The sequence below is a fragment of the Eubalaena glacialis genome, chromosome 12 (assembly GCF_028564815.1).
Source record: "Eubalaena glacialis isolate mEubGla1 chromosome 12, mEubGla1.1.hap2.+ XY, whole genome shotgun sequence".
NCBI lineage: Eukaryota > Metazoa > Chordata > Mammalia > Artiodactyla > Balaenidae > Eubalaena > Eubalaena glacialis.
Genome location: NC_083727.1, coordinates 7,111,852 through 7,135,991, shown reverse-complemented (window position 1 = coordinate 7,135,991; position 24,140 = coordinate 7,111,852). Strand labels below are relative to the sequence as shown.

The 24,140-nt window shown below is 45.9% G+C and overlaps 1 protein-coding gene across 4 annotated transcripts in view; it reads right to left on the bottom strand.

The window, feature by feature from the left end:
* Positions 1 to 24,140, bottom strand: part of PRKN (parkin RBR E3 ubiquitin protein ligase) — a 1,187,061-nt gene that overhangs the window by 14,002 nt on the left and 1,148,919 nt on the right. For 3 of the 4 annotated variants that reach the window (XM_061207251.1, XM_061207254.1, XM_061207253.1), the window contains exon 10: positions 19,507 to 19,590. The exons of the other annotated variant lie outside the window; for it this stretch is intronic. In XM_061207251.1, the coding sequence (XP_061063234.1) occupies positions 19,507 to 19,590 (84 nt within the window). The remainder of the gene's footprint in view (positions 1 to 19,506; positions 19,591 to 24,140) is intronic. 4 annotated transcript variants of the gene reach the window in all.

Genomic DNA, 24,140 nt, shown 5'->3' with positions numbered 1-24,140 from the left:
TTAAAAACGCCCTGGGGGCTTGTGGGGCGCAGGGAGGCTTGGGAGCCATCTCACTTGAGCCTGAAAAGCATGTTTAGTTGGAGAAACTCACCCTCTCTTATGCCTTTAGTCATCAAGCTATAAAGCAGTGACTTGTCATTGTGCTGCCAGGAGGTGAAGGCTTGGTTGTCACTCAGCATTATCGTCCTACATATGATTAACTGTGGCTCATATAGGGCAGTGTGACAGTTAGGTTAATTGCACAGACCTCTGTGCCTGCTTTCTGTTCATCCGTCGTGAGGAGGAACGGTGTGTGAGTGCGAGTTGGGGGAGGTGGCGGGATGCGGTGTGGGTGGCATGGGACAAGTCTCTCTTCTTACACAGTTGATGGCTAAAAATAGCAATTTGCTACAGTCTCCTATATACCTTCAAAATTGCCTCAGCAAGGTCAAGTATTGGCATGACAGACAGTCTGTGGCTCAAGAAGGGACCATGGGTTTTGTTTATAAGGTGATCATTGTTAAGTGAACACTTAGAGGTGTCTGTGTCATGGGAAGTGGTTCAGAGCAGGGCTCTGGAGTCATCAGCGCCTGGGTTTAAATGCCAGCATCCTTCTCTACTTGCTGGGTAACCGTGGACAGACACCGAGCCTCAGCCTCTTCTCATCTGTAAGTGTGATGAATACAGTCCACACCTCACAAGGGTGGTCGCGAGTCAAGAATATAAGCATGCACGAGCTTAGCAAAGAGCCTGGTGCACCGCGAATGCCAAGTGAGTGTTTTCTATGATCATAACCATTATCTTGTCGTCGCCATTGTCCTCACCTCGTATTTATAGAAATGAGACTATCAGACTGTAGGAGCTTGTATAAACCGAAAAGACTGCTGACGTCTCCTTTAAAAAACACGGGTAAATCAAAGCAAAGTGCCCTCACAGAGGTTTTAAAATTTGTGCCTAGGAGACCCTATTAATACGTATGCAAGTTAGAACAACTTGAGAGACTGTTCACATTCATGTCATCTTTCCTGCTTTAGGAAACTTATTTGTGACATCTGTTTAGTCAATAATCAGACAAGTATATCCTAATTCTAAAAGTCAATTTAAATCTATTTTCCAAAAAGGATCAGATTGCCATGAATCCCTGAAAACAGTTGGCTTAATTCAGATTGTGAATGCTTTCAGGTGAATGCCGACTTGGAAATGTTCACCTTTATCATCAAAATTGCATGCCCAGACAGCACTCACTTGCCACATCTTTACTGAAAACTCCCACCTCCACAGAAAGTAGCGGGTCCCAACTTCCCCAGAGTCACAGCACGGTCAGGTGTTCTGGTCCAAGACCACTGCTTGTGAGCAGCGCGCCCCCTGCTGGTGAGTTGGAACACCGCATTCCCCTTTCAGGCCCGAAGATTCTTGGAACTATTATTACTATCACTTTTCGGGGGAGTATATGTACCTATATAGTATTAATTTATATAATAAACATATACAAGAAATAACTACTCTGTATATCTTTATCTCTATGTGTGTGTTAGAAGGAAATCACTGAAGTGCTAGGATGTAACGGAGCGTCTGGCCGGGGGCTGGGTTGGGCTGCTGGGCCGCACTCTCTGCATTAAGTTCCCAACTTCCCGGGCCACGCTCTCAAATTCAGTTTGGAAGAATATTCTTGATGATGGCAATAACAGTGGTGATTTCTGTTCTTAGTGCAATGGGTACCAAGCACTACTTGGATCGCCACTTAGACCTTATATAGTCCTGCCCCATGGGAACTTGACTGCTTCGCAGAGAGGAAGGAAAGTAAATAAATAATGTCTATTAGCATATTTTAAGATTGATGGGGAAATGGGACAACATAAATATTAAGATTATTAATAGGACATATATACACTACCAAACGTAAAATAGATAGCTAGTGGGAAGCAGCTGCATAGCACAGGGAGATCAGCTCGGTACTTTGTGACCACCTAGAGGGGTGGGATAGGGAGGGTGGGAGGGAGGGAGACGCAAGAGGGAAGAGATATGGGGATATATGTATATGTATAGCTGATTCACTTTGTTATAAAGCAGAAAATAACACACCATTGTAAAGCAATTATACTCCAATAAAGATGTTAAAAAAAAAGATTATTAATAGGTATCATTTATTGCGAATTTTAAAGTTCTTTGTGTTCAGCTATTACACATTGACAAATGGGAAAAATCTGCACTTGAGCGAGGAAGATAAGCTAAGCTGTATTCTGGATGATGGAGATCGCTAGTTCATGGCTTGCTCAGGTCAGTAATGACTAAAATTATCAATCTAGAAAGGATTTTGAATGTGGAAGCATCACTAATGCACAGAGGAAGCCAGAACAGAGAACAAGCTTGTCCTTTGTGTAAAGTGTAGATATTCTGGTACAAAGCTGACTATTATTCTTTGCTAGAGCTGGCACAGAAATCCCTTCATTCAGCAAATATGTGTTAGATGCCTGTGATGTGCCAGGCACTGTTCTAGGTACTAGGGATGTGTAAACAAAAGAGATGATAAACAAACAACAAACGAAAAAAATCCCTGCCTGGTAGCGCTTACAAGTTAGCAGAACAGTGGTTCTTAGCCTGTGGTGTGCATTAGTACCACCTGGAGGCCTTGTTCAAACACAAATTGCTGTAGATCTCCCCCCCACCCCTCCCAGCTCGCCCACAGTCTCCTCGCAGTTTCTGGATCAGTAGGTCTTGACATGTTCCTGGGTGATGCCCAAGCAGCTGGTCTGTGGACTACAGAAGCAGCAGAACATCTGCATACGCTGCAGTCAACACAGACACAAGGAATTGTGTGTGTGTGCTCTAGCACACGTTGTCTTGAATGTGTACGTCGAATCTCTGCAGCCTGATGTAATCCTGTGGGGGGGGTGTGTGCTGGAATGAGGATGGATGAGGAAAGAACCACCTTGTTTAGTGCACACTGTGATTTGTCAGGCTCCACACTAGGCGTAATGCATGCATTGTTCATTAAATCCTTTTGAATTTACAACATCATATTACAGATGAGGAAAGCATGGCTTGGAGAGGTTACATAATTCACTTAATGATGACCACAGTTCATGTATCAGTTAGGGTTCTCTAGAGAGACAGAACCAGTAGGATATATATGTATGTATAAAATATGTGGATTTACTTTAAGGAATTGGCTCATGGGATCGTGGGAACTGGCAAGTTCAAAATCTGTAGGGCAGGCTGGAGACACAGGTGGAGTGTCTATGTTACAGTCATGAGGCTGAATTCCTTCTCATCTGGGAAATCTCAGTCTTTGCTCTTAAGGCCTTCAAGCGATTAGATGAGGCCCACCTACATTACAGGTCATCTCCTTTACTTAAACTCAGCTAACTGATGGTAGATGTTGACCACATCTACAGAATACCATCCCAGCAGCACGGAGACTAGTGTTTGACAAAATAACTATGCAACATAGCTTAACCAAGCTGACACAAAAAGATCAACCATTAAAGCTAGTCACGGCTGAGACTCATTTTCAACACCAGATCAGTTTGACTTCAAAACCATTCTGCCTGGCCTTGGATTCCTCATAGGATAGGGATGATCAGATAAGAGATGTACACTTAGTTCTCGCTGAAAGAAATTAAAGGTAAACTTGGAAAGCAACAGCAATAAATTAAAATGTGCTGACCCTTCATGCACGTGTTTGGCAACTGCTTCATTTGATAAGAGGTGATCAGGGAGAACAGATGAATTATTTTCTCCACAACTGGTCTACAAGCCCTCCTGTCCTGCGGATGACAATATATAAATACATATATTCCGCCCCCCACCCCATTTTAAATCAATCAGTGAATAAAGGATTCATTGTAGGCAGGACCCAGCTCTTAGTTTTTCAAGTCTGTACTTCACTCAGAAATGCTGCGCCTGTCTTGATTCTCCTGCCCCTGCTGTCAATTGAAAGCAGTGAACACTCCTTTTTCCCCAGGTCACTTCACTTCTGGCCACCATTTCTTGAAAAATATATGATTTCCCCTAAGGATTTAGCGCCATCTGGTGACTGAGCGGAGCTCTGCAGGTATCTCCCCTCTTCCTGCTCGAGGAGGAAATGCAGGGAATCTCCAGGGCACGTCTTCTTCGGGCGGAGCTGAAACAGTCTCTGGTGTGTGTGTGTCTGTGGTGAGTGTGTATGGGAGGTGTGTGTGTTTGGTGTGTGATGTACGTATGTGTTGTGTCTGCGGTGAGTGTGTATGTGGGGTGGGGTGTGCATGGGGCATGGGTGTGTGGTCTGTGTGTGTTGAGTATACACATGCAGATATACCACATATGCGTGTGTGTGTGATATATGTGTGTTGAATATATTGTGTGGTGTGGGTGTGTGTGTCTGGTGTGTGTGTATGTGGGGGGGTATATGTGTGTGGAATATATTGTGTGGTGTGTGTGTGTGTGTCTGGTGTGTGTGTGGTAACAAGTTTCTGTAAAAGTGCTTTCCACCTGATGGCGTTGCTCCAACAGCTGCTCCTGAGCCTGGGGCGCAGGGTGTGGACAAGCGGTTCAGGTGAGGGCTGTGCATTCAGGCCTCGTCTAGCGAGCCGGCCAGGACTCCTAAGCCCGCTTGGATCCGGAGGGCTCGGGGCAGCCCCGCGTCCACGTGGGCTCCCCACGCGGGGAGGCGGCCGAGGCGGGGACTCTGGCCTGGTGTCTGCGAGGAGGGCTGAGCTCCGGCTGGGACCGGGGACATGGTGTCCTTCAGTGTGGACACCAGGCTGGGAGGACCTCCTGGGGCTGGGGAGGCGTCTAGAAACCCCCGAGGGAGAGAGGCTGCAGCCCCAGACAGTGCTGCGGGCAGCCCAGTTCCTACCTCTCTCCAGTGACGGCTCCGGAGAAGAGAGCTGCTGGAGGACGGGAGGGGCTGTGGGAGAGGCGGAGCCCCGGGCCCGCGTGGTAAGAGTTTGATGTGTGAATGAGTGAGTGCGAGTGTGTGTGTGACTGTGTGTGAGTGAGTGTGAGTGACAGTGTGTATGTGAGTGCGTATGTGAGTGTGAGTGACTGTGTGAGAGTGTGAGTGTGTGAGAATGTGTATGTGAGTGTGTGAGTGTGTGTGAGTGTGAGTGTGAGTGTGTGTGAGTGAGCGTGAGTGTGAGTGTGTGTCCACACGCTGAAGTGTGCCTCCGTTTGTTTTTCAATGTTGTCTTTCATTTTCTCTCTCTCTAGTGCCTGACATTTTTAGCATTCAGCCTTAAAAATACCCAAACCTCAACGTTGTACCATTTTGTAGTACTTTACAAGGCATAAAATACTTCACATACATTCTCTTTCCATTGTTTGTAGACCTTGCTGGCCCAGTGTGGCAGGTGAGGAGAAACGCTGTAAGAATTTGAGAGACTTGCCTGGAAGTGGAGGAGAGCAGCAGCCCAGGGCCATTTCTGCTCCCCCGGGGCCAACAGACCAAATGCCTGGGGAATGCGCTACAGGAGCGCCGCTGTTGTCTTCTGCACCTATTCTCCTCCTTTCTATGGAATGACAGGCGGATGAGGCGCCTGCATTTCCTGGGCTCTAGCACCGTCATTACGTGTCTGCACGTTTGCCACCCTGCACATCCAGAGTCAAGAATTTGAGCGAAGTGCATTGATAAAGCTGCATTACTTAAACCAACAGGCGATTCAGGAGCTACACTCCCAAATAACTGTGGACCTAGACCTCTGGGGTTAATAAATTCCCCCCGTCTCCCGATTCTGGGGCTGCACTTGTGTGAACAGCAGTAAATGGCCAGGAGGTAAGTCTGCAGTGAGTCAGCCAAGCACACCCAGGAATCCAGTCCTCCTGGGCCATTGCCGTTTTGCTCTCCTTCTCCAGGGGAGGCACATCCCTCAGCCTCTGGTTGTAGAACGGGGGAGGTTGAGGTAGGGGTCCTGGGTGAGGCGCGATCAATTGGAGATGATTAATCGGTGTCTTTATCAGCCAAGGCATCCCTCTGGGGTGGTCTACGCATCTATTCCTTTACCCGCCGAGCACCTCTGCTGAGATGTCCAGAGTGAACTCGTCATCTCTCCCCGAACACCTTGCTTCTGTCCCTGTGTTTCCTCTTCCAGTGAATGGCACTGTTACCCACCCAAGTTCACCCAAGGTGGAAATTCGAGCATTGGCATTAACTCATTACTGCTCTCATCCTGTCCTCTAATTCATTGCCAAGGTCTGGATCCTACCTCAGACCCACCACCTCTCTGTATCCCCGCTGCCCTTGTCAGCACCCTGATGAGTCTCTCTAGTCTTGACTCTGCTGGTGGATCCTTGGCTGCGCCGCAGCCCTGCCCCACCTTGGGTACTGGTTTCCCCAGCTGCTGGCAATTTTGGCTGCATCTCTGCCGAGATGCTACACAGGACTCTCCCTAAGTCAAAGCACTGCCTCATTCCAGCCACAGTTCCTTGTGGAGGTGGGGACAACACACACCCAATGACCAATTGACGTATGGATGGACGGGCGCTAAAGATCAGCCTCCAGCCCCGCACTCAGGGTGAGACAACTCTCAAGAGCCGTCTTAGTTCCCGGGCCCCGCCCCGCCTCCACCTCCCCTCATCTCCCACTGTAACGGCATCACTGCAGCTTCTGCTCTGCTCAGTCCTGCTTCCCTCTCTTCCTAAGGTGTCATTCCTGAGAGCACGCCCACAGACCCCTCCTGTCTGCCAGACTCAGAGGCGGTTTCCCTGGGAACGTGACCTATGACAGCTGGTACCAGGAGTGGTCCTAGGATGCAAACATACGGGGACAGAGTTGAACACTTGGCAGCTGGCTGCCAGAGGAGAGGCCATTCCCTGTGGGACACGAGCCCTGGAAGCTTTGAGTGGTGTCAGAGCTGCGAAGGGCTGTGCACTGGGTTGGCTCCAGTGCAAGCGGTCCTGTCTCTGGGGCCGTACAAATAGGCAGGCCCCATGGTATTCAAGGTGTGTGTGGTGAGAAAAGATGTCGCACGGAGTTTATTGCAAGCCAGTAAGAGAATCACAATGGCAATGTCTAGAGTTCTGAGCGGCACTGTTTGGGAAAAGCTCCCAGCGTGCGCCTGAGCCCCATGGAGCTGGAACGCCGGCAGCAATCCTTCACGAGAGGAAGGTGGCGCATCCAGGATCAGGCCAAGCAAGACCACGGTGGACGAGTCACCTGCACGAGCAGTGGGTCAGACCCCCATGTTATCCATCATCCACTGCTGGGCCACCGGTGCCTCTCCCCTGGCTCGCAACTCTGGCCCCATGGTGGCTGTCGACACAGGGGTGCAGAGGGAGCTGTTTTTATGGTCCCAGCTTGGTCCACAATTGGGTTTGCTTAGCATGTGTCTTTGTTTGGGCTGCTCTAACAAAATATCACAGACTGGGGGGCTTATAGACCACAGAAAATTATTTCTCCCAGTTCCAGAGGCTGGGAGGTCCAAGATCAAGGCATCAGCATGGTCACATTCTGCTGAGAGCGCCCTTCCTGGTTCCTAGCTGGTGTCTTCTCGCTCTGTCCTGACATGTGGAAGGGGCGAGGAGTCTTTGTGGGGTCTCTTGTATCAGGCACTAATCCCGTTCATGAGCTCTCTACCCTCATGACTTAAGTACTCCCAAAGGCCCCAGTTCCTAATACCATCGTCTTTGGGGATTAGGGTTTCAACATATGAATTTTAGGGGGACATATTCATTAAGACCATAGCCGCATGTGAGTGCAAGCCAACAATGGATGGTTGCTATACTATAACCCTTTCTTAGGGTTAGAAGAGAGTGGTGGGGAGAAACCATCTCAATGGGCAGAGCTTTGGGCAAAGCAACTGACCATACCCTTTGTGTGGGATGAAAAGGGTCCTGATTTAAGAATATATATAAACTCATAGGCAGTGGCAAATGTCTTCACAGGTTAGTTAAGGGCATGGGAGGAGAAAATCTGGAAGATTGAGGACAAAGAAGACAAGGAGATCTGCATAAAAGGCACGTGGATAGAATTGTGAGAGTGGGCATGAAATATACAACATATTAGTGCCCACAAGAGAGCATCTGCCACAGAAAGGGGCCTTCAACCAATAAGTAGAATGATCCAGCCAGTTGACATCAGCCAGCCACACCAGTGCTGGTCAATGGACTCCTGAATGGAGCAATCATGGTGGCAAGATGGCAGCTCTGCTTGGATCCTATAGCTTAGGCTTTCACTTGCCAAGTCTGAGGTAGCTACTGCCACTGCCAATGTCCAACCTGCCAGCAACATTAAGTCCCTAGTATGGCACATCCTTTAAGGAGAACGATCTGCCTGCTGATGTCAGGTTGATTATATTTTTACCGGGAGAGGTAAAAATTCCATCTTGACAGGAATTGACTCCTATTCTAGGTATGGGTTTGCCTTTCTTGACAACAGAGCCTCAGACAGAACCACCATCTGAAGGCTTATGGGATCTTGTATAACATCACATTGGACTAAAGAAACCCACTTTCTAGCAAAGGGCGTGTCACTGAGGGCACATGACCATAGTGTACACTGGTCCTGTCACATACCATAGCACCCAGAAGCTGCTGATCTGAACTCGTGATCGGCCTGCCTTTCAAGATGCAGCTGGAGCTCCTACATCTCCAGCAGTAAGTGGAGATGAGGTGCTATTCTTTTATTTTTATTTTTTAAAATTTTATTCTTGTTATTTTTTAACATTATTGGAGTATAACTGCTTTACAATGGTGTCTTAGTTTCTGCTGTATAACAAAGTGAATCAGCTATATGTATACATATATCCCCATATCTTCTCCCTCTTGCGTCTCCCTCCCACCCTGAGGTGCTATTCTTCAAGATGAGATTTACACTCTAAATAAAAAACCACAGTGCGATACCGTGTCTCCAATAGGTAGGATACAATGTTTGAGGAATCAAGGGGTGGGAGTAGGAATGTTAAGCCCCGCTTATCGTTACTCTCAGTGACCCACCTGGGAATCTGTGCTCTACCTGGGCAACTTGGAGCCTTACAGATACAGAGGCTCTGGCTTCCACAGGGAAAATGCTTCTACCAGGGAACACACCAAGAATTCTATTAAACTTCAAGCTACAGCTGCCATTTGGTCACCTTATGTGTTTACCCAGAGACTGGCAGGCGAGGAAAGGAGTCACCTTTCTGGCAGGGATAAGTGACCATTAGGAAAAGGTAGGGCTGCAGCTATGGAACGGAGAGACGAGGAACACGGTTGGCACCCAGGCGATTCACTGTGGCATCCCTTGGTGCTCTCCTGCCCAATCTGGAGAGCAAATGGTCACGCTCAGTAGTCCTGGCTTTAGAAAGGCAGGTAACCAGGGGTTTGGGCCCGTCAGGGGTAACCTAGAGGTGCTTGGCTGAGGGTGAGGGCGGAACAGTCACAACCCGCAGACCAGCCGCAGTGGTGTGAGCGGTAGCTCACCCCGCTTACCTCCCTCCTGTACACCGCCCTGGTCTCTTCCTCTTTCTCTCAGCAGTGCAAGGGGCGGACTGTAGTGAGTGCTGTGAAACTGGCCGGAGCAACCATTTCCCCGGCCGCTGGGTATGTTGGCAGCAGACAGCTCTCTGCCAAGTCTCGATCCAGGAAGCGGCTTCTTCCCCCCAAGGTCCTGCTCCCTCCTGGCTCGGGGGAGCTCACAGCCAAAGACTGGTCTATGTGAGGGGGTGTAAACCCCTGCCCTCCTGCCCCCCTTGATGCAGAGCAAATCTGAAGGACCATCCGAGCCCCAGAGCTCCTTACAGGACTGGCTGAGGCCCCTGCTGCAGCTGTACCGCAGCTCACCCGCTCGCTTTGCCTTCACCCTGCACCGTGCTATTCCCCTAAGTGCCCTCCCGTACCTGCACTCAAACCTCAAGGGTCTCAGAGTTTGCTTCCTAAAAACACGACCTATTACGATTCCCTCCTGCTTTTCCTATTACAGCTGGTGATCTTTCAAAAACATCAAGCTGATGATGTCAATCTCATTAAAATCCTTTAAGGCCTTCTCACTGCCCTTAACTCTAACCTCCGTAACCTGACCCATAAGACTTTATTTGCTGACTGCTGCCTACTATGGCCACTGCCACCAACACTTATACAACAGTCATACCGAGCTTCCCTCGTTTCTCTGAGTATGCCGTTCTCTTTCATCTCTAGAACTCTGCATATCTTGTCCCTCTGCCTAAAGCGCCCTTCGTGCCATCCTTGACTGGATAGTTCATTTTTTAGACGTTAGATTTCATTTCTTCCTGTGAACAGTTCTTTAAATCTCTTAGAAGCCTGGATGTCATAGCTTCCTGAACGTCCCCTTTTGTGGCTGTTGGCACGTAAATATTTTAATTACTTGTTAAGTTGTTTTTCTATGTCACTAGATTATAAACCTCATGAGATCAGAGGCTGGTCTATGTTTAATGTTGTATCCAAAATACCGAGTACTGTGCATGGTGCATAGTAGGTACTTTATAAATGTTTACTGAATCTCTCTATTTTCCTTCTTTTAATTGATTATAAGGAATTCAGACTTAGCTGAAATAAGGTTCAAAGTCATGGAACACAGAGTCTGCAGACACAATTCCACCTATGGATAGATGTTTAAATTTTTTTTAAGTTAGTTCTTGACCTTTAAAAATAAGGATATTTAATATAAGCACATGGATTTCAAGCTACTCAAACCTTAAAAAATCAGTTGGGGAGATCTGGTGACATGGGTCCCTCATCTCTGCCTGGTAACAACTGACCTGAGTGACACAGCCGTGTGGCATTGACAAGCTATGCACACCCTGGCCTGGCACAGACTACATCACGGTCTGTGTGTAACTGTTCTTGCAGGCTAGTGTTTTGATGTGCGTTTCTGCTGTTGTTCTGTTTGTTGAAATAGGAAAGTTAGATGAAAAGTGTACTGTATCTTTATACTCAAAACATTGAGAGGCCTGTGAGTTTAATTTAGCCTACTTGCCTTGTTTATATTACTAGTCTGGTGCTTGTTAGCATTTAAGTTTGCCACCCTGGGACAGCCAGCATTAACCTGCATATCTCCCTTTTTCAAAATGCAGAGTGACACCAGTAAGCACTATTGATCTGGTGATGATTAACTCTATGGCTCCTGGCAGGTCACTCTCCCTCCTCCTACTTTGCCTGTCATCTAAATCTATTGCAAAAAGTTGTAATGGGGCTCAAAATGTGATGGTATATTTGAAAGTGCTTTGTAAACAAGTACTACTCAAGGGTAAATTATTATTATCTTTCCCTGGGCAAAATGGTGGTTTTATTCTTCTAATTTAGGAGGCCGAAGGAGGGAACAGTGGTTTATTGTGGGAATCTTATTTTCTCTCATGAATCAAAAGATTACTGACACAGGGACTTTCCTGGTGGCACAGTGGTTAAGAATCCGCCTGCCAATGCAGGGGACACGGGTTCGACCCCTGGTCCGGGACGATCCCACATGCCGAGGAGCAACTAAGTACGCAAGCCACAACTACTGAGCCCACGTGCCATAACTACTGAAGCCTGTTCGCCTAGACTAGAGCCCATGCTCCGCAACAAGAGAAGCCATGGCAACGAAGAGTAGCCCCTGCTAAGCCTTGGGGGGATAGCCACGGTGAGTGCTCGTGCATCTGTTAAGAATTGCTTCTTTGTTTGCTGTAGTCTCATGGGTCTCATGGACACAAGCCCTGTTGGTTTTCAGAGCTAGCTGTTTTGGGAGCCAGGCCCACTGGTGGGAATCTTAACAGCTGGGGCCTTAGATGTGAGGTCCAAACCCTTTGTGCCTCTGGGAGAAGTTGAGAGTTGGGGTTCCTGTTTCAAGGCAGGTATTTTCTCCTTTGTCTGGTGTATAGGAGTCACTCAGCTAATCTCTGGATCCCTGTGACTGTATAGCGTATAGCCGTACAGGCATACCTCATTTTATTGTGCTTCCCTTTGTTGCACTTCACAGATATTGTGCTTTTTACAGATTGAAGGTTTGTGGCAACTGTGCCTCAAGCAAGTCTATCAGCGCCACTTTCCCAATAGCATTTGCTCACTTTGTGTCTCTGTGTCACATTTTGGTAATTCTCACAATATTTCAAACTTTTCCATCATTAGTGTATTTGTCATGGTGATCTGTGATCAGTGACCTTTGATGTTACCATTGTAACTTTTCTGAGGCCCCATGAACCGTGCCCATATAAGACTCCCAACTTAAGCGATAAATGTTGTGTGTGTGCTGACTGCTCCATAGACCGGGCATTCCCCTGTATCTCTCCCCCTCTCCTTGGGCCTCCTTATTCCCTGAGACACAACAATATTGAAATGAGGCCAATTAATAACCCTACAGTGTCCTCTAAGTGTTCAAATGAAAGGAAGTGTTGTAAGTCTCTCGCTCATAAATCAGAAGCTAGAAGTGATTAAGCTTAGTGAGGAAGGCATGTCCAAGGCCGAGATAGGCCGAAAGCCAGGCCTCTTGCACCAAACATTTAGTCAAGCTGTGAACGCAAAGGAAAAGTTCTTGAAGGAAATTTAAAGTGCTACTCCAGTGGACACATGAATGATAAGAGAGTGAAATAGCCTTATTGCTGATATGAAGAAAGTTTGAGCGGTCTGGATAGAAGATCAAATCAGCCACAAAAGCCTAATCCAGAGAAAGGCCCTGACGCTCTTCCATTCTATGAAGGCTGAGAGAGGTGAGGAAGCTGCAGAAGAAATGTTTGAAGCTGGCAGAGGTTGGCTCATGAGGTTTAAGGAAAGAAGCCGTCTCCATAACATCAAAGTACAAGGTGAAGCAGCAAGTGCTGATGTAGAAGCTGCAGCAAGTTATCGAGAAGATCCAGCTGAGATAATTCATGCTACACGAAACAACAGACGAAATAGTCTTATCTTGGAAGAAGATGCCATCTAGGACTTTCACAGTTAGAAGTCAATGCCTGTCTTCAAAGTGTCAAAGGACAGGCTGACTTTCTTGTTAGGGGCGAATGCAGCTGGTGACTTTAAGTTGAATCTAATGCTCATTTACCGTTCCCCAAATCCTGGGACCCTTAAGAATTATGCTCAGTCTACACTGCCTGTGCTCTATAAACAGAATGACAGAGCCCGGATGACAGCACATCTGTTTACAACATAGTTTACTGAATATTTTAAGCCCATAGTTGAGACCTACTGCTCAGAAAAAAAGGCTCCTTTCAAGATATTACTGCTCACTGACAATGCTCCTGGTCACCCAAGAGCTCTGATGGAGAAGTACAGTGAGATTCATGTTGTTTTCATGCCTGCTGACACAACGTCCATCTTGCAGTCCATGGATCAAGGAGTCATTTTGACTTTCAAGTCTTATTATTTAAGAAATACATTTCATAAGGCTATACCTGCCATAGATAGTGATTCCTCTGATGGATCTCGGCAAAGTAAATTGAAGACCTCTGGGAAGGATTCACCATTTTAGATGCCATGAAGAACATTCATGATTCATTGGAAGAGGTCAAAATATCAACATTAACAGGAGTTTGATTCCAACACTCATGGGTGACTTTGAGGGGTTCAAGACTTCAGTGAAGAAAATAACTGCAGACGTGGTGGAAATAGCAAGAGAACTAGAATTAGAAGTGGAGCCTGAAGATGTGACTGAATTGCTGCAATCTCATGATAACACTTTATGGATAAGAAGTTGTTTCTTATGGATGAGCAAATAAAGTTGTTTCTTTTCTTTTTTTTTGGCCGTGCGGCTTGCAGGATCTTTGTTCCCTGGCTGGCAGTGAAGGCGCCGAGTCCTAACCACTGGACCACCAGGGAATTCCCATAAAGTTGTTTCTTGAGGTGGAATTTACTCCTGGTGAAGAAGCTGTGAAGATGGTTGAAGTGGCAACAAATGATTTAGATTATTACCTAAACTGATTTGATAAAGCAGTGGCAGGATTTGAGAAGATTGAGTCCAATTTTGAAAGCAGTTCTACTGTGGGTCAAATGCTACAGAGAACTGGTTCATGAAAGGAAGAGTCAATCGATGTGGCAGACTTCACTGCTGTCTCATTTTAAGAAATTTCCACGGCCACCCCAGCCTTCAACAGTCACCACCCTGATCAGTCAGCAGCCATCCACACGGAGGCAAGACCCTCCACGAGCAAAAAAATTATGACTCACTGAAGCCTCAGATAATGGCTAGCATTTTTTAGAAATGAAGTATTTTTAAATTAAGGTGCGTATTTTTTGGACATAATGCTATTGCCCACTTAAGAGAATACAATAGAGTGTATACCTAACTTTTATATGCACTGGGAAACCAAAAACTTCGTGCGACTCGCTTTATTGTGACATTTGCTTTGTTGTGATAGTCTGGAACTGAACCTGCAATATCTCCGAGGTGTGCCTGCACATTTTGTGTGTCCGTGGGAGGAGGGGAGCTCAGGGCCCTCCCATGTCACCATCTTGATCTACTCCTCCCCACCCGTTCCTGTAGCGCGTGCTTTCCCAGCCTCACGGTGAGGACGGATATATGGCGAGGAAAGAGGGAGTTGTCATTCGTTCACTAACATTTAATGAGTACCTCCTACGTGCTAGGCACTGTGGGTTATAAAGACAAAACAGGTACAAACCTTGCACTAAGAAAGTTCAGAATTTTAGTGAAGATACAGGGAAACAACATTTCAATGTGAAGAATGTACAGCAGAGGTATGTGGGGTAGTCCGAGAGCTTGGAGGAAGTAGTGGGGTGGGCAGATGGCCTCATGGAGGAGCTATCTTACGATCTGGGTCTTGGAGGTTGAGCAGGAGCCGGGCAGGCAGGGGTGGCACACGCCCGTTAGACACTGTGGATTTATTCATCAGAGACAGCAGTCACTGTTCCCAAACTACTCTGATCAGGTGCAGCCAATGAAAATAATTTCCTTTGTGGTTTTGGACAACACCATGAAAACTCTGGAGGTCTCTATTGCCTTCTTGTTGAATAGGAGGAGTAATGTCAACTACTTAGAAGCCCTGGGAGAATGAATCCATTTATGTGGTTTACAAGAGCAAGTGTTTACTTATTAGAAAGCCTCCGGGGGAATACGTGGCGGAGAACAACCCAGCTCGAGCAAGAAGAAGCAAATGGGGCTGGACTCTCATTAGCCCGTGATGGATCGATCTTCTGTCACTGATTCCCCAAACCCCCAGCAGTTTCAACTGCAAGCTTGTTCAATATTTTAAAACCAATTTAAAACCAATTTTTGAGTTTGCTTTAAAAAAAAATGTTGCATTAATCAAAAAATGCATTAAGATTAGGGTCAAGCAGCTTAACTGATGGGAAAATCCTGATTGGGCCCCAGGAGACATGGGCTTGCCTGGCTGGATAATGTCAGAAACCGCTCAGCTTTAGAGCGAGAACAGTGGAGAGTAACCACAGACGGCTAAAAGGAAAAACCTTACAAATGAATTGAATTGAAAGGAAATTTGAAGAAGGCTAATGCGGGCATTCTGTTGTATTAGCAAAACTCAGACACGAGGATGCACCTGAAGCCTTCCGTTCCAGGAAGGGAGGCTGCGATTAGATTTTTATTGTTAGGTGTGTGGAGTGCCATCCTTTCAAAGATTTCAGTTAAGTGGGATTGCAGAGGTCATCCATTTGGAGATCACTGCCGTTTGGGAGAAATGTAGGGAACAGAAAATAAACTGGCTCTATGAAAATAAAAACCCTTCATTCTCTTGCCAAATGGAATTGGCTCTTTCAGTTTGATGAAATAGCTTGTTGGGTTCATCCTTCTCCGTGTCCAAGAGTAGCTCTGGTTGAAATGAGGAAACCGGAGACGTGGTAAACCAGTCCATAGAGGATATACTGGTTATTCTGTGTTCTTTTCTCTCCTCTGCTCTGTGTGTGGAAGGCTGAATCCGATGGGCTGTGCCCCTTGGGTCCCTAATGGCTGGCTTTCAGTTGGGTGTGGCCAATGGGAGACGTTTGCAAGAGACCAGAGGGTGAGCGGGAGAAGTCAAGGTGTTGGTCCTCACCCACCTCTGGCTTTGGGTCCACTTCTGGCAACGCTGGACTTTCCACGATTACACCTCCTGTCAGAGCTCCTCCATGGTTCCAGCTCTTGAGCTTGGTCCCCGTGTTACGCCATTTCCTCCTCTTGTCCCTTCAGGGCTGGCACAGTCATGGGTCCCCCCATGCTGGACTCCAAGGCCCTCCACAACGACTTTGGTTCTTGTGACCCTTCCCCACCACTGCAGGTCATCCACGACCCCTCAGTTACAGTCTCTTCATGTGCCCATCTGAGGAGGACCCTGAATGGATCAGAGACTTAGGAAAAAATGGCAGCAAAACCCCTAAATACTAGCTGCCTTCTGTTCTCAGGCAATAGTGAACCAGCAGACTTTTCCAGTTTGGTGGGTCCATTCGCTTTGTTTTCAAATAAGAGAACTATGAGGCTGGTCCAGTTATCTGACCTCTAGGCCGGAAGGAGGCTCATTTCAGAGAGGTCTTGTTGCAGGGCCGTCTCTTCCTGAATTCTCTCTTGGATAACCCTGTCTTGAATTAAAGATTCCTCCTCTGAATTCCTATCATATTGTTTGTGCAAGCCTTGTGGCATCTAATAAAGTAACATAAACTCCATGAGAGCAGGGACTTAATCCCCAGAGCCTAGAAAAAAGCAACCCACTACAGGTGTTTAATACTATTGAATGAATGAAATAATGTCTTTTTCTTTATAGATGCCACTGTAGAAAGGGAATGTTGCCTGCTATTCCAGCAAACAACAAATGTTGCCCGAAATCAAGCCATTGGCCACTGCAGCTGCCTGCACAGTAGACCTTGAGGGGAATTCAGGATGCAGAAAATCAGGAAACGTTCTGTGCTCTGGATACTGGCCCTAGGTAGTTAAGATGCATATCGAAGGAATAATTTCAGGGCCCAGACTCTTGTCGCTTCCCATGCATAGAAAAGCACTAAAATCATTAACTTGAGAGGTCTGCTTTGTTTGATTAGCAGTAACCTTTTGATGTTTGACTACATGTTTTTTTTGTTGTTGTTGTTTGTTTGTTTTCAGCACAAACTCCTATATATCCTGGCTCCTCCGTTACCTCTTCAGAGCTGAGAGGCTGTCTCCTGGCTAGAGTCCTCAGTAAGGTCCTCAAATAAACTTAACTCACAACTTTTAGGTTGTGTGTTTTTCTTCAGTCGACACCACCATCACTTAACAAACATCCATTAAATGTCTGTGCACCAGATACTGTCTTGAGCCTGGGGATGTAGGGATGCACGGAACACAGGGTAGCTGAAGAGAATCTTGCCTCCGTACCTTTGTCCATTCAGTGCCCTCTGCTGGAATGTTCACTGTCATCCCTATCCCACTGTCCTCTTGACAAACTCTGACCCACCCTCCATGACTCCTAGGGAAACACTGTACAAAGCTATATTCACTAAACTTTGCTTTAGCATATTATGATCATTATCTATGTTCCTGTAAGTCTCCCCTGTGGCTCCCCTATAAGCCTCTGAAGATAAATGTACTTATCTGCATTTCTTCAGAGAGTCTAGCAGGGTGTCTGGCCAGTAGAAATGCTCGATTTAACACCTGCTGATTGATGGTGTGTGCAGACACAGGCCCCTTGATACTGGTCATCTGTACTCAAGGCCAGCTCTAACTTTCTTTCTCCCATATTTCTGAGTTTCTTTTCTTTTTGAAATCTGGGCTACCTTAATCATTAACACCAAGGTTGGTTAGTTCCTCCTGAAAGAAGAATGAAGCGGATTATTGAGTGGGTCAGGCGCTGGACAGCTTTAGGTTAAGCAACGCTCTTCTTCACCTTACTGCTACTGTGTTCAAGTAAACAGATGTTAGGGTACCCCTTCTTGGAAGGCTTTGTCCAGGTCTGTTGTCATATGAACATATGCGTGTAAACTGCTGGATCACACCCATCTCCCACAGTAGCAGCCTTTGTTCTGCTCTAACCCTTCTGGCCCTGAGGCAAGGGGGCGGGTCTCAGGGTCATTATTATTCCTGACATCAGGACCCAGTGAGCTTGCATTTGAGTGCCCAGAGCTAAAATAAGTCAACAGGAAGAGCGTGTGCCATAGAAATGCAGTTCAGCCCTAAATCTCTCAATGCTCAGGGTCAGCATTTTAGGAGCAGCTGAGAAGACCTGAATTCACTCATTATGTTTCTTTAGTTATGCTAATACTGAGTAAATACATCCACAGAATACCTTATAGGGATTCACTTCTTTATGCTCTCATTTTAGAGCATTCCGCGATACTTAAAATTCTCAACTGTGAAATTAAAATGTTCTGGAACTTCTATGTCTATTTATGGGGTTCCTGTCAGTAAAATGACTAAAGGATTTATCTGGGTAGATTTGGTGTTTATACCCTTGTTAACATTTCTATCAGGAGAAAAATAATGAGCAAATTCATCAACTGTGTTGAAGTTTTTACTCCTTTCCCCTAAGGTTCGGTTGATCATAATTAATAAATAAAAGAAAATATATTTGCATTTCCCTAAGCCTGATATAGCACTTCAGAGAGTAAGGCTCAGTAAACATATTCTTTACCTAATCAAGACTGAAATACAGTTTAGCATAGTCTATGATATTGTAAGCAGCTCTTTGCAGGAAACCACCCTTAGCAGGAAACCCCTTTTCTTGTCAATTTAGCAAAGCTACATTGTAACTAACTTTTAAACCAGGCGCCTCCCAAGCTCTACTCATCTCTGGCCCTAGCACACCTATCAAATCTTTTGATCACACAATACCTTGCCTAACCTGTTGGCTCTTTCCATGGATCAAAGAAGCAGAAATGGAGAATAAGTAACCGATGACCCGATCTCTTCCCTAGCTTCCCTTTCAGTAATCTCTTGAACAAACTCTGTGAACAGACTGTGTGAACAAGATAGCATCCAAAGAAAGATCACAAGACGTCAACAAGCCTGCATGCAGTGGAGGGGATGGCGACGACTCTAACCCCCCATCTCAATGATTAGCTGAGATTACTTCCCTTTTTCCCTTTAAAAACTTTCATGGCCAAGCAGACTCTTCAGAGATGGTTTTTTGCGGACACTGAGTCTACCGTCTCCCCAGACTGCCGGCTTTCTGATTAAAAGCAATTTTCCTTTCTACCAACAACTGCCTCTTGGGTATTGATTTTCCAGCGGTGAGCATCCGGACCTGAGTTCGGTAACAATATTGCTAAAAAAACAATGATATCCTTGCATCATATAATACTGCAACACTTCTACCACTTCATTCATGGAGATAGTTTTCACCAAAGATTTTAAACAAAGGCACTTTTGAAAAAAAATAATGTGAGGCTAGTATTGATTTCCCTGATTGAGAGGTTGTTAAATGGTTTTCTCTCTTTTCCGAAGACTCCTATGATCATGCTAAGATACCTTATCCCTAATCCACTTACCTCTGGGGTAAAACTCTCATGGAAGTACCAACACACCACACATGGCCACTGGGAAGTCTACAGCTCGCCTGGAGGAAGGAAGTGGTTCTGGAGGGACCGATGGCCGGGAGGCCAGAACCCCATCACCGCGGCTGTAGGCTACTAAGCTGGCCCTTATTTTTTCAGATTGGAACCTTCGATGGTCTCCAGGAAACAGCTCCCATCCCCATAGCCTGAGCCCTGTTTTGAGGAAGGAAGAGGGCACTCTACCTGAGTAACTGTTCCTGAGGCTTCAAACAGGGCACTGCATTCACCTTCATGGTACGGTTCCTTACAGTCCCGGCAAAAGACGAACTGCAGGAGAACACATGCAGGTTAGAGAGGGGCTTGCTGGTTGCATTTGGTCACAACATGTTTTTCTTTTCCAAGCTCATTCTACCCCTGCCTCTGACTTGGGTGATGGTTTGTGTGCCAAATTACTTTTTGCAGAGAGAAATAAAGTCATATTTTGATGGAACTGTTCACTCGTTACTAAAGAATGTTCTGAGCACTGCAGCAGGGTTTCAAAAATGAATGAGTCACATTTCCTCTCTTCAAGATGTTTCTAGCCTAGCAGAAGAGACAGTAATGCAAAGAAATACTTGTAGTAAAGTGTTATTAGTGTTAGAATGTGAGGAAAACAATTTCATTCAAGAATTTCACATCTAATATTTGTTTACGTACAGAGAGGATTTATATATCCATGTTAATGGACTCATTTTTGTATTGAAAGCCTATTACGGAAAGAAGAAATGGGCTGTTGTGGGTTGAATTTTGTGCCCTACAGTTTCATATGTGGAAACCTTAACCCCCGGTACCTCAGAACGTGACTGTATTTGGAGACAAGGCCTTTAAAGAGGTAAGTAAGGTAAAATGAGGTCATTAGGGTGGGCCTAATGCAATACGACTGGTGTCCTTATAGGAGGAGATTAGGACACAGACACACAGGGGCTGAGAGATGACCATGTGCCGACATGGGAGAAGGTGACTGACTGCAAGCCAAGGAGAGAGGCCTCAGAAGAAACAAACCCTGCTGCCCCCTTGTTCTCGGACTCTCAGACTCCACAACTGTGAGAAAATAAGTTCCTGTTGTTTAAGCCCCTGGCAGCCCCAGGAAGCTAATGCACGGGCTGAAGCGAAGCTTCTCACCCAGTGGCCATGCTCCTTTCAGCATTCACAGCTCCTTTCGGGTTGGAAGGGACCCAGGAGCCAATGGTCCTCCACCCTTCATCTGACAGAGGAGGAAGCTGGAGAAGTGAATGCTGGAAAAGGAAGTTATCCTACGACCGCCTAGAATCACCGGGCCCCTTCGGAACGCACTTCCCAACCCCCAGCCCTGCTCTGGAGGTGCTGTGGTGGCTGAGGGCGTGGGCTCTTCAGTGTGACACACTGGATTGGAGTCACCATCCCATCAGTTGACGACCAAGACACCTTGGGACAGCTGCCTTGGCATCTGTGCCTCAGTCTCCTCCTTTGAAAAACCAGGATAACAATGATAACTATCCTACATGACCATCATGAGAGGTAGGTGGGATAACACATACTAAGTGGCTGTAAGCAGGCCTGGCACACAATATGTTCTAAGCGTTAAGGAGATGCCAGCTAGGCACTGTTCTTCCCCTACTTTATTTCACGGCTGGAGAAGGAGATGCTTCACTAGAAAACTGGTTCCCTTCAACAACTGTTTATTTTACTCGTTGGGGAGTAACATCTCTCACAGCAGAAGCTGTATTTGGAGCGGACGTTCTAGCAGAGAAGTGAGCGTGGCCAACAAGTACGGCGCGGGGATGATGGTGGTGGTTTTAGAGAACAGGCCCAGCATGATCCAGTACTCCTCCCATTGAGAGGTAGGCTCTAGATCGCTTCTGCTTAAATCTGGATGTATTGACTGCTTGACCAGTGTTACATGGTAGAAGCGATGGTATGCCACTTTTGGGGCCCAGGCCTTAAGAAACTAGCAGCTTCCACTCTCTGTCTCTTGGGACATTTGCTCTTGAAGTCCAGCCACCCATGGAGAGGCCCACGTGGAGAGCAACTGAGGCCCCCAGCCAACGGCCAGCACCAACTTGCCGGCCACGTGTCTGAGCCATGGTTCAAGTGGATCTTCCAGCCCCCGGATAAGCTGCCCCAGCTGACCCCACATGGAACAGAGACAAACTGTCTGCACAGGGCTCTGTCCAAATTACAGGTTTGTGGGCAAAAACAAAATAAAGCAAAGCAGGAACAAGATTGTCGCTGTTTTAAGTCACTAAGTTTTGGGGTGCTTTTTACATGGCAATCGATAACCAATATAGTGATGGCACTGGATGTCTGGAAGCCTCAAAAAAGTTCCAGAGGCTTAAAAGTTCTCAAATGTATATTCAATAGCATAAGCCAGAAATTTAGCTCAGTTTTGCTTAAGATGAGACTGATTCGAACTGAGAAACAAACCCCCAAACAAACAGGATATAGAAAAAACCCAGCTTTACCAAAATACATCAATATTCTACCTCACCTCAAAACAACAGCCCTTCCAAGACTTTTTAAAAAAAAAAATAAATAAATACATAAATAAATAAATAATTTATTTAATTTTTGGCTCCGTTGGGTCTTCTTTGCTGTGCGAGGGCTTTCTCTAGTTGCGGCGAGCGGGAGCTACTCTTTGTTGTGGTGCGCGGGCTTCTCACTGCGGTGGCTTCTCTTGTTGCGGAGCACGGGCTCTAGGCGCATGGGCTTCAGTAGTTGCAGCATTCGGGCTCAGTAGTTGTGGCTCGCGGGCTCTAGAGCGCAGGCTCAGTAGTTGTGGTGCATGGGCTCAGTCGCTCCGTGCCATGTGGGATCTTCCCGGACCAGGGCTCGAACCCGTGTCCCCTGCATTGGCAGGCGGATTCTTAACCACTGCGCCACCAGGGAAGTCCCCAAGACATTTCTTCCTTTCACATTGTCTCCACCACGGAAACATCTTTTGCCTCTGTCCCCACGGTCAATTTCTTGTTTTAACAACTCATCTGAAGATCATTTTAATCTCAGGACATAACAAACAAAAAGACAAGTATTTTATAAGGAAAAGGCCTCTTCTACAGCTATGTCACCATCTCTCTTCTTGCCAGCACTTTCAGAGTGTTACAGCTTTCTTATTTCTTCTCACAGCAAAGAGAATGAGCCCACGTTTTGTGGGATATAAACTTTCCTTAAAGGTTCATGTTGGTGGGAGAGGGGGTATGTGTCAGGATGTCATTACACAAATCACCAAGACCAGCAGGTTTTAATTTCTGACATTTTAATTTTCCCTGAACTGACAGCTAATCCAGTGAACAGTGAATGAATTGGATCCTTGAGTCCTTTCTTAAGGCTTTTTTTTTTTTTTAATGTATCTGCTCATCTTTGGGTTTATCTCAGACCCATCACTCTGTTCTTATGTTGAAAAACTGTGACCTGCATGGTTCAATCATTGAGAAGAGCTCACTGTGTGATTTCACCCCACTGCTTTTCATGGAAGCAAGTCTGATCTCTTGGTGTGACAGGGAAAATGTTTCACATCTTATTAGCTCGGGGATGAGATATAAAATCAGTTTCATGGTAGAGGAACACCCTGGAGGTTGATCAGTTTGTCAGTATAAATAGGCCTTTCCTGACACAAAGACATTAAATTCCCTTTCATACCAGTACTACAAAGAATAGACCATATATATATATATATATATATATATATATATATATATATAAAAATTAAGAAAACCAGAAAAGAAAGAGCCTATAAAAATTACACCCTCACCACTTCAGTATGGCAAAAGGCAAGTGAAAGCTGAAAAAATGTGTTGGTGATAATTTAGCATTAATGCACTTGCTAATTTGCTCCTATTCAGAGAGTATAACTTAAATTTAGATACATTGTGCCATGGGCTTCCTAGTTAAATAAATCTGTCTCATACAAAATGAGGAAATATCTAGAAGGTCTGATTTGATCTAAAAAAAGTTCAGGGTTTTTTTTTTGGGTTCAGCGTTGGCTTTTTTTTTTTTTAATAGATCTTTATTGAAGTATAATTGCTTCACAATACTGTGTTAGTTTTTGTTGTACACCAAAGTGAATCAGCCGTATGCATACATATGTCCCCTTATCCCCTCCCTCTTGAGCCTCCCTCCCAACCTCCCTATCCCATGTCTCTAGGTCATCGCAAAGCGCGGAGCTGATCTCCCTGTGCTACGCTGCTGCTTCCCACTAGCTATCTATTTTATATTCGGAGGACGCAGGGTGGGAGGGGGAAGCTGGGGCAAAGTGAGAGTAGCATCGACATATATACATTACTGAAAGTTCAGGTTTTTAATTAAGTTATCCAGAACTCAAGACTGTCAACCAGGTGCTTGTACAAATGCTTAGGACTTCAGTTCTCAAACTGTGTACCAAGGAGCCCTGGGGTGTCACAACAAACTCACAGGGGTGGAGTGGGATCTTTTAAATTTTTGAGGAAAAGCACGGTGATACTCAGCATCTGTTGGACACTGTGAATTACTAACTCAAGGCTGTTCATGGTGTTAATGTAGATTGTGCTACCCTCCTTTTGATGACATCATGTTTTTGCAAAGCGGGATTTTTGGAGGTTACTGTGATAAAAAAGACAGCTGCCAGGTGAACATCTCTTTGGACCAGGAGGTGTAGTTATTTAAGAATGAAGTAAAAATATTTTTTTCTTTCAGTTTATGTGAACTATTTTTTCAAATGACTATGAAGTTGTTAAGACATTAATTCTTACTATGTTATGTGGACCGAAATATTTAATGAACAGAACTGTTAGGCATTTCTTTTGGCCTAGAAGCACCAGGAAAAATTTACCAAGCCACTAGGGGCATGGTGAACAGAGGAAGTTTGGGGAACTCTGGCTTAGGCA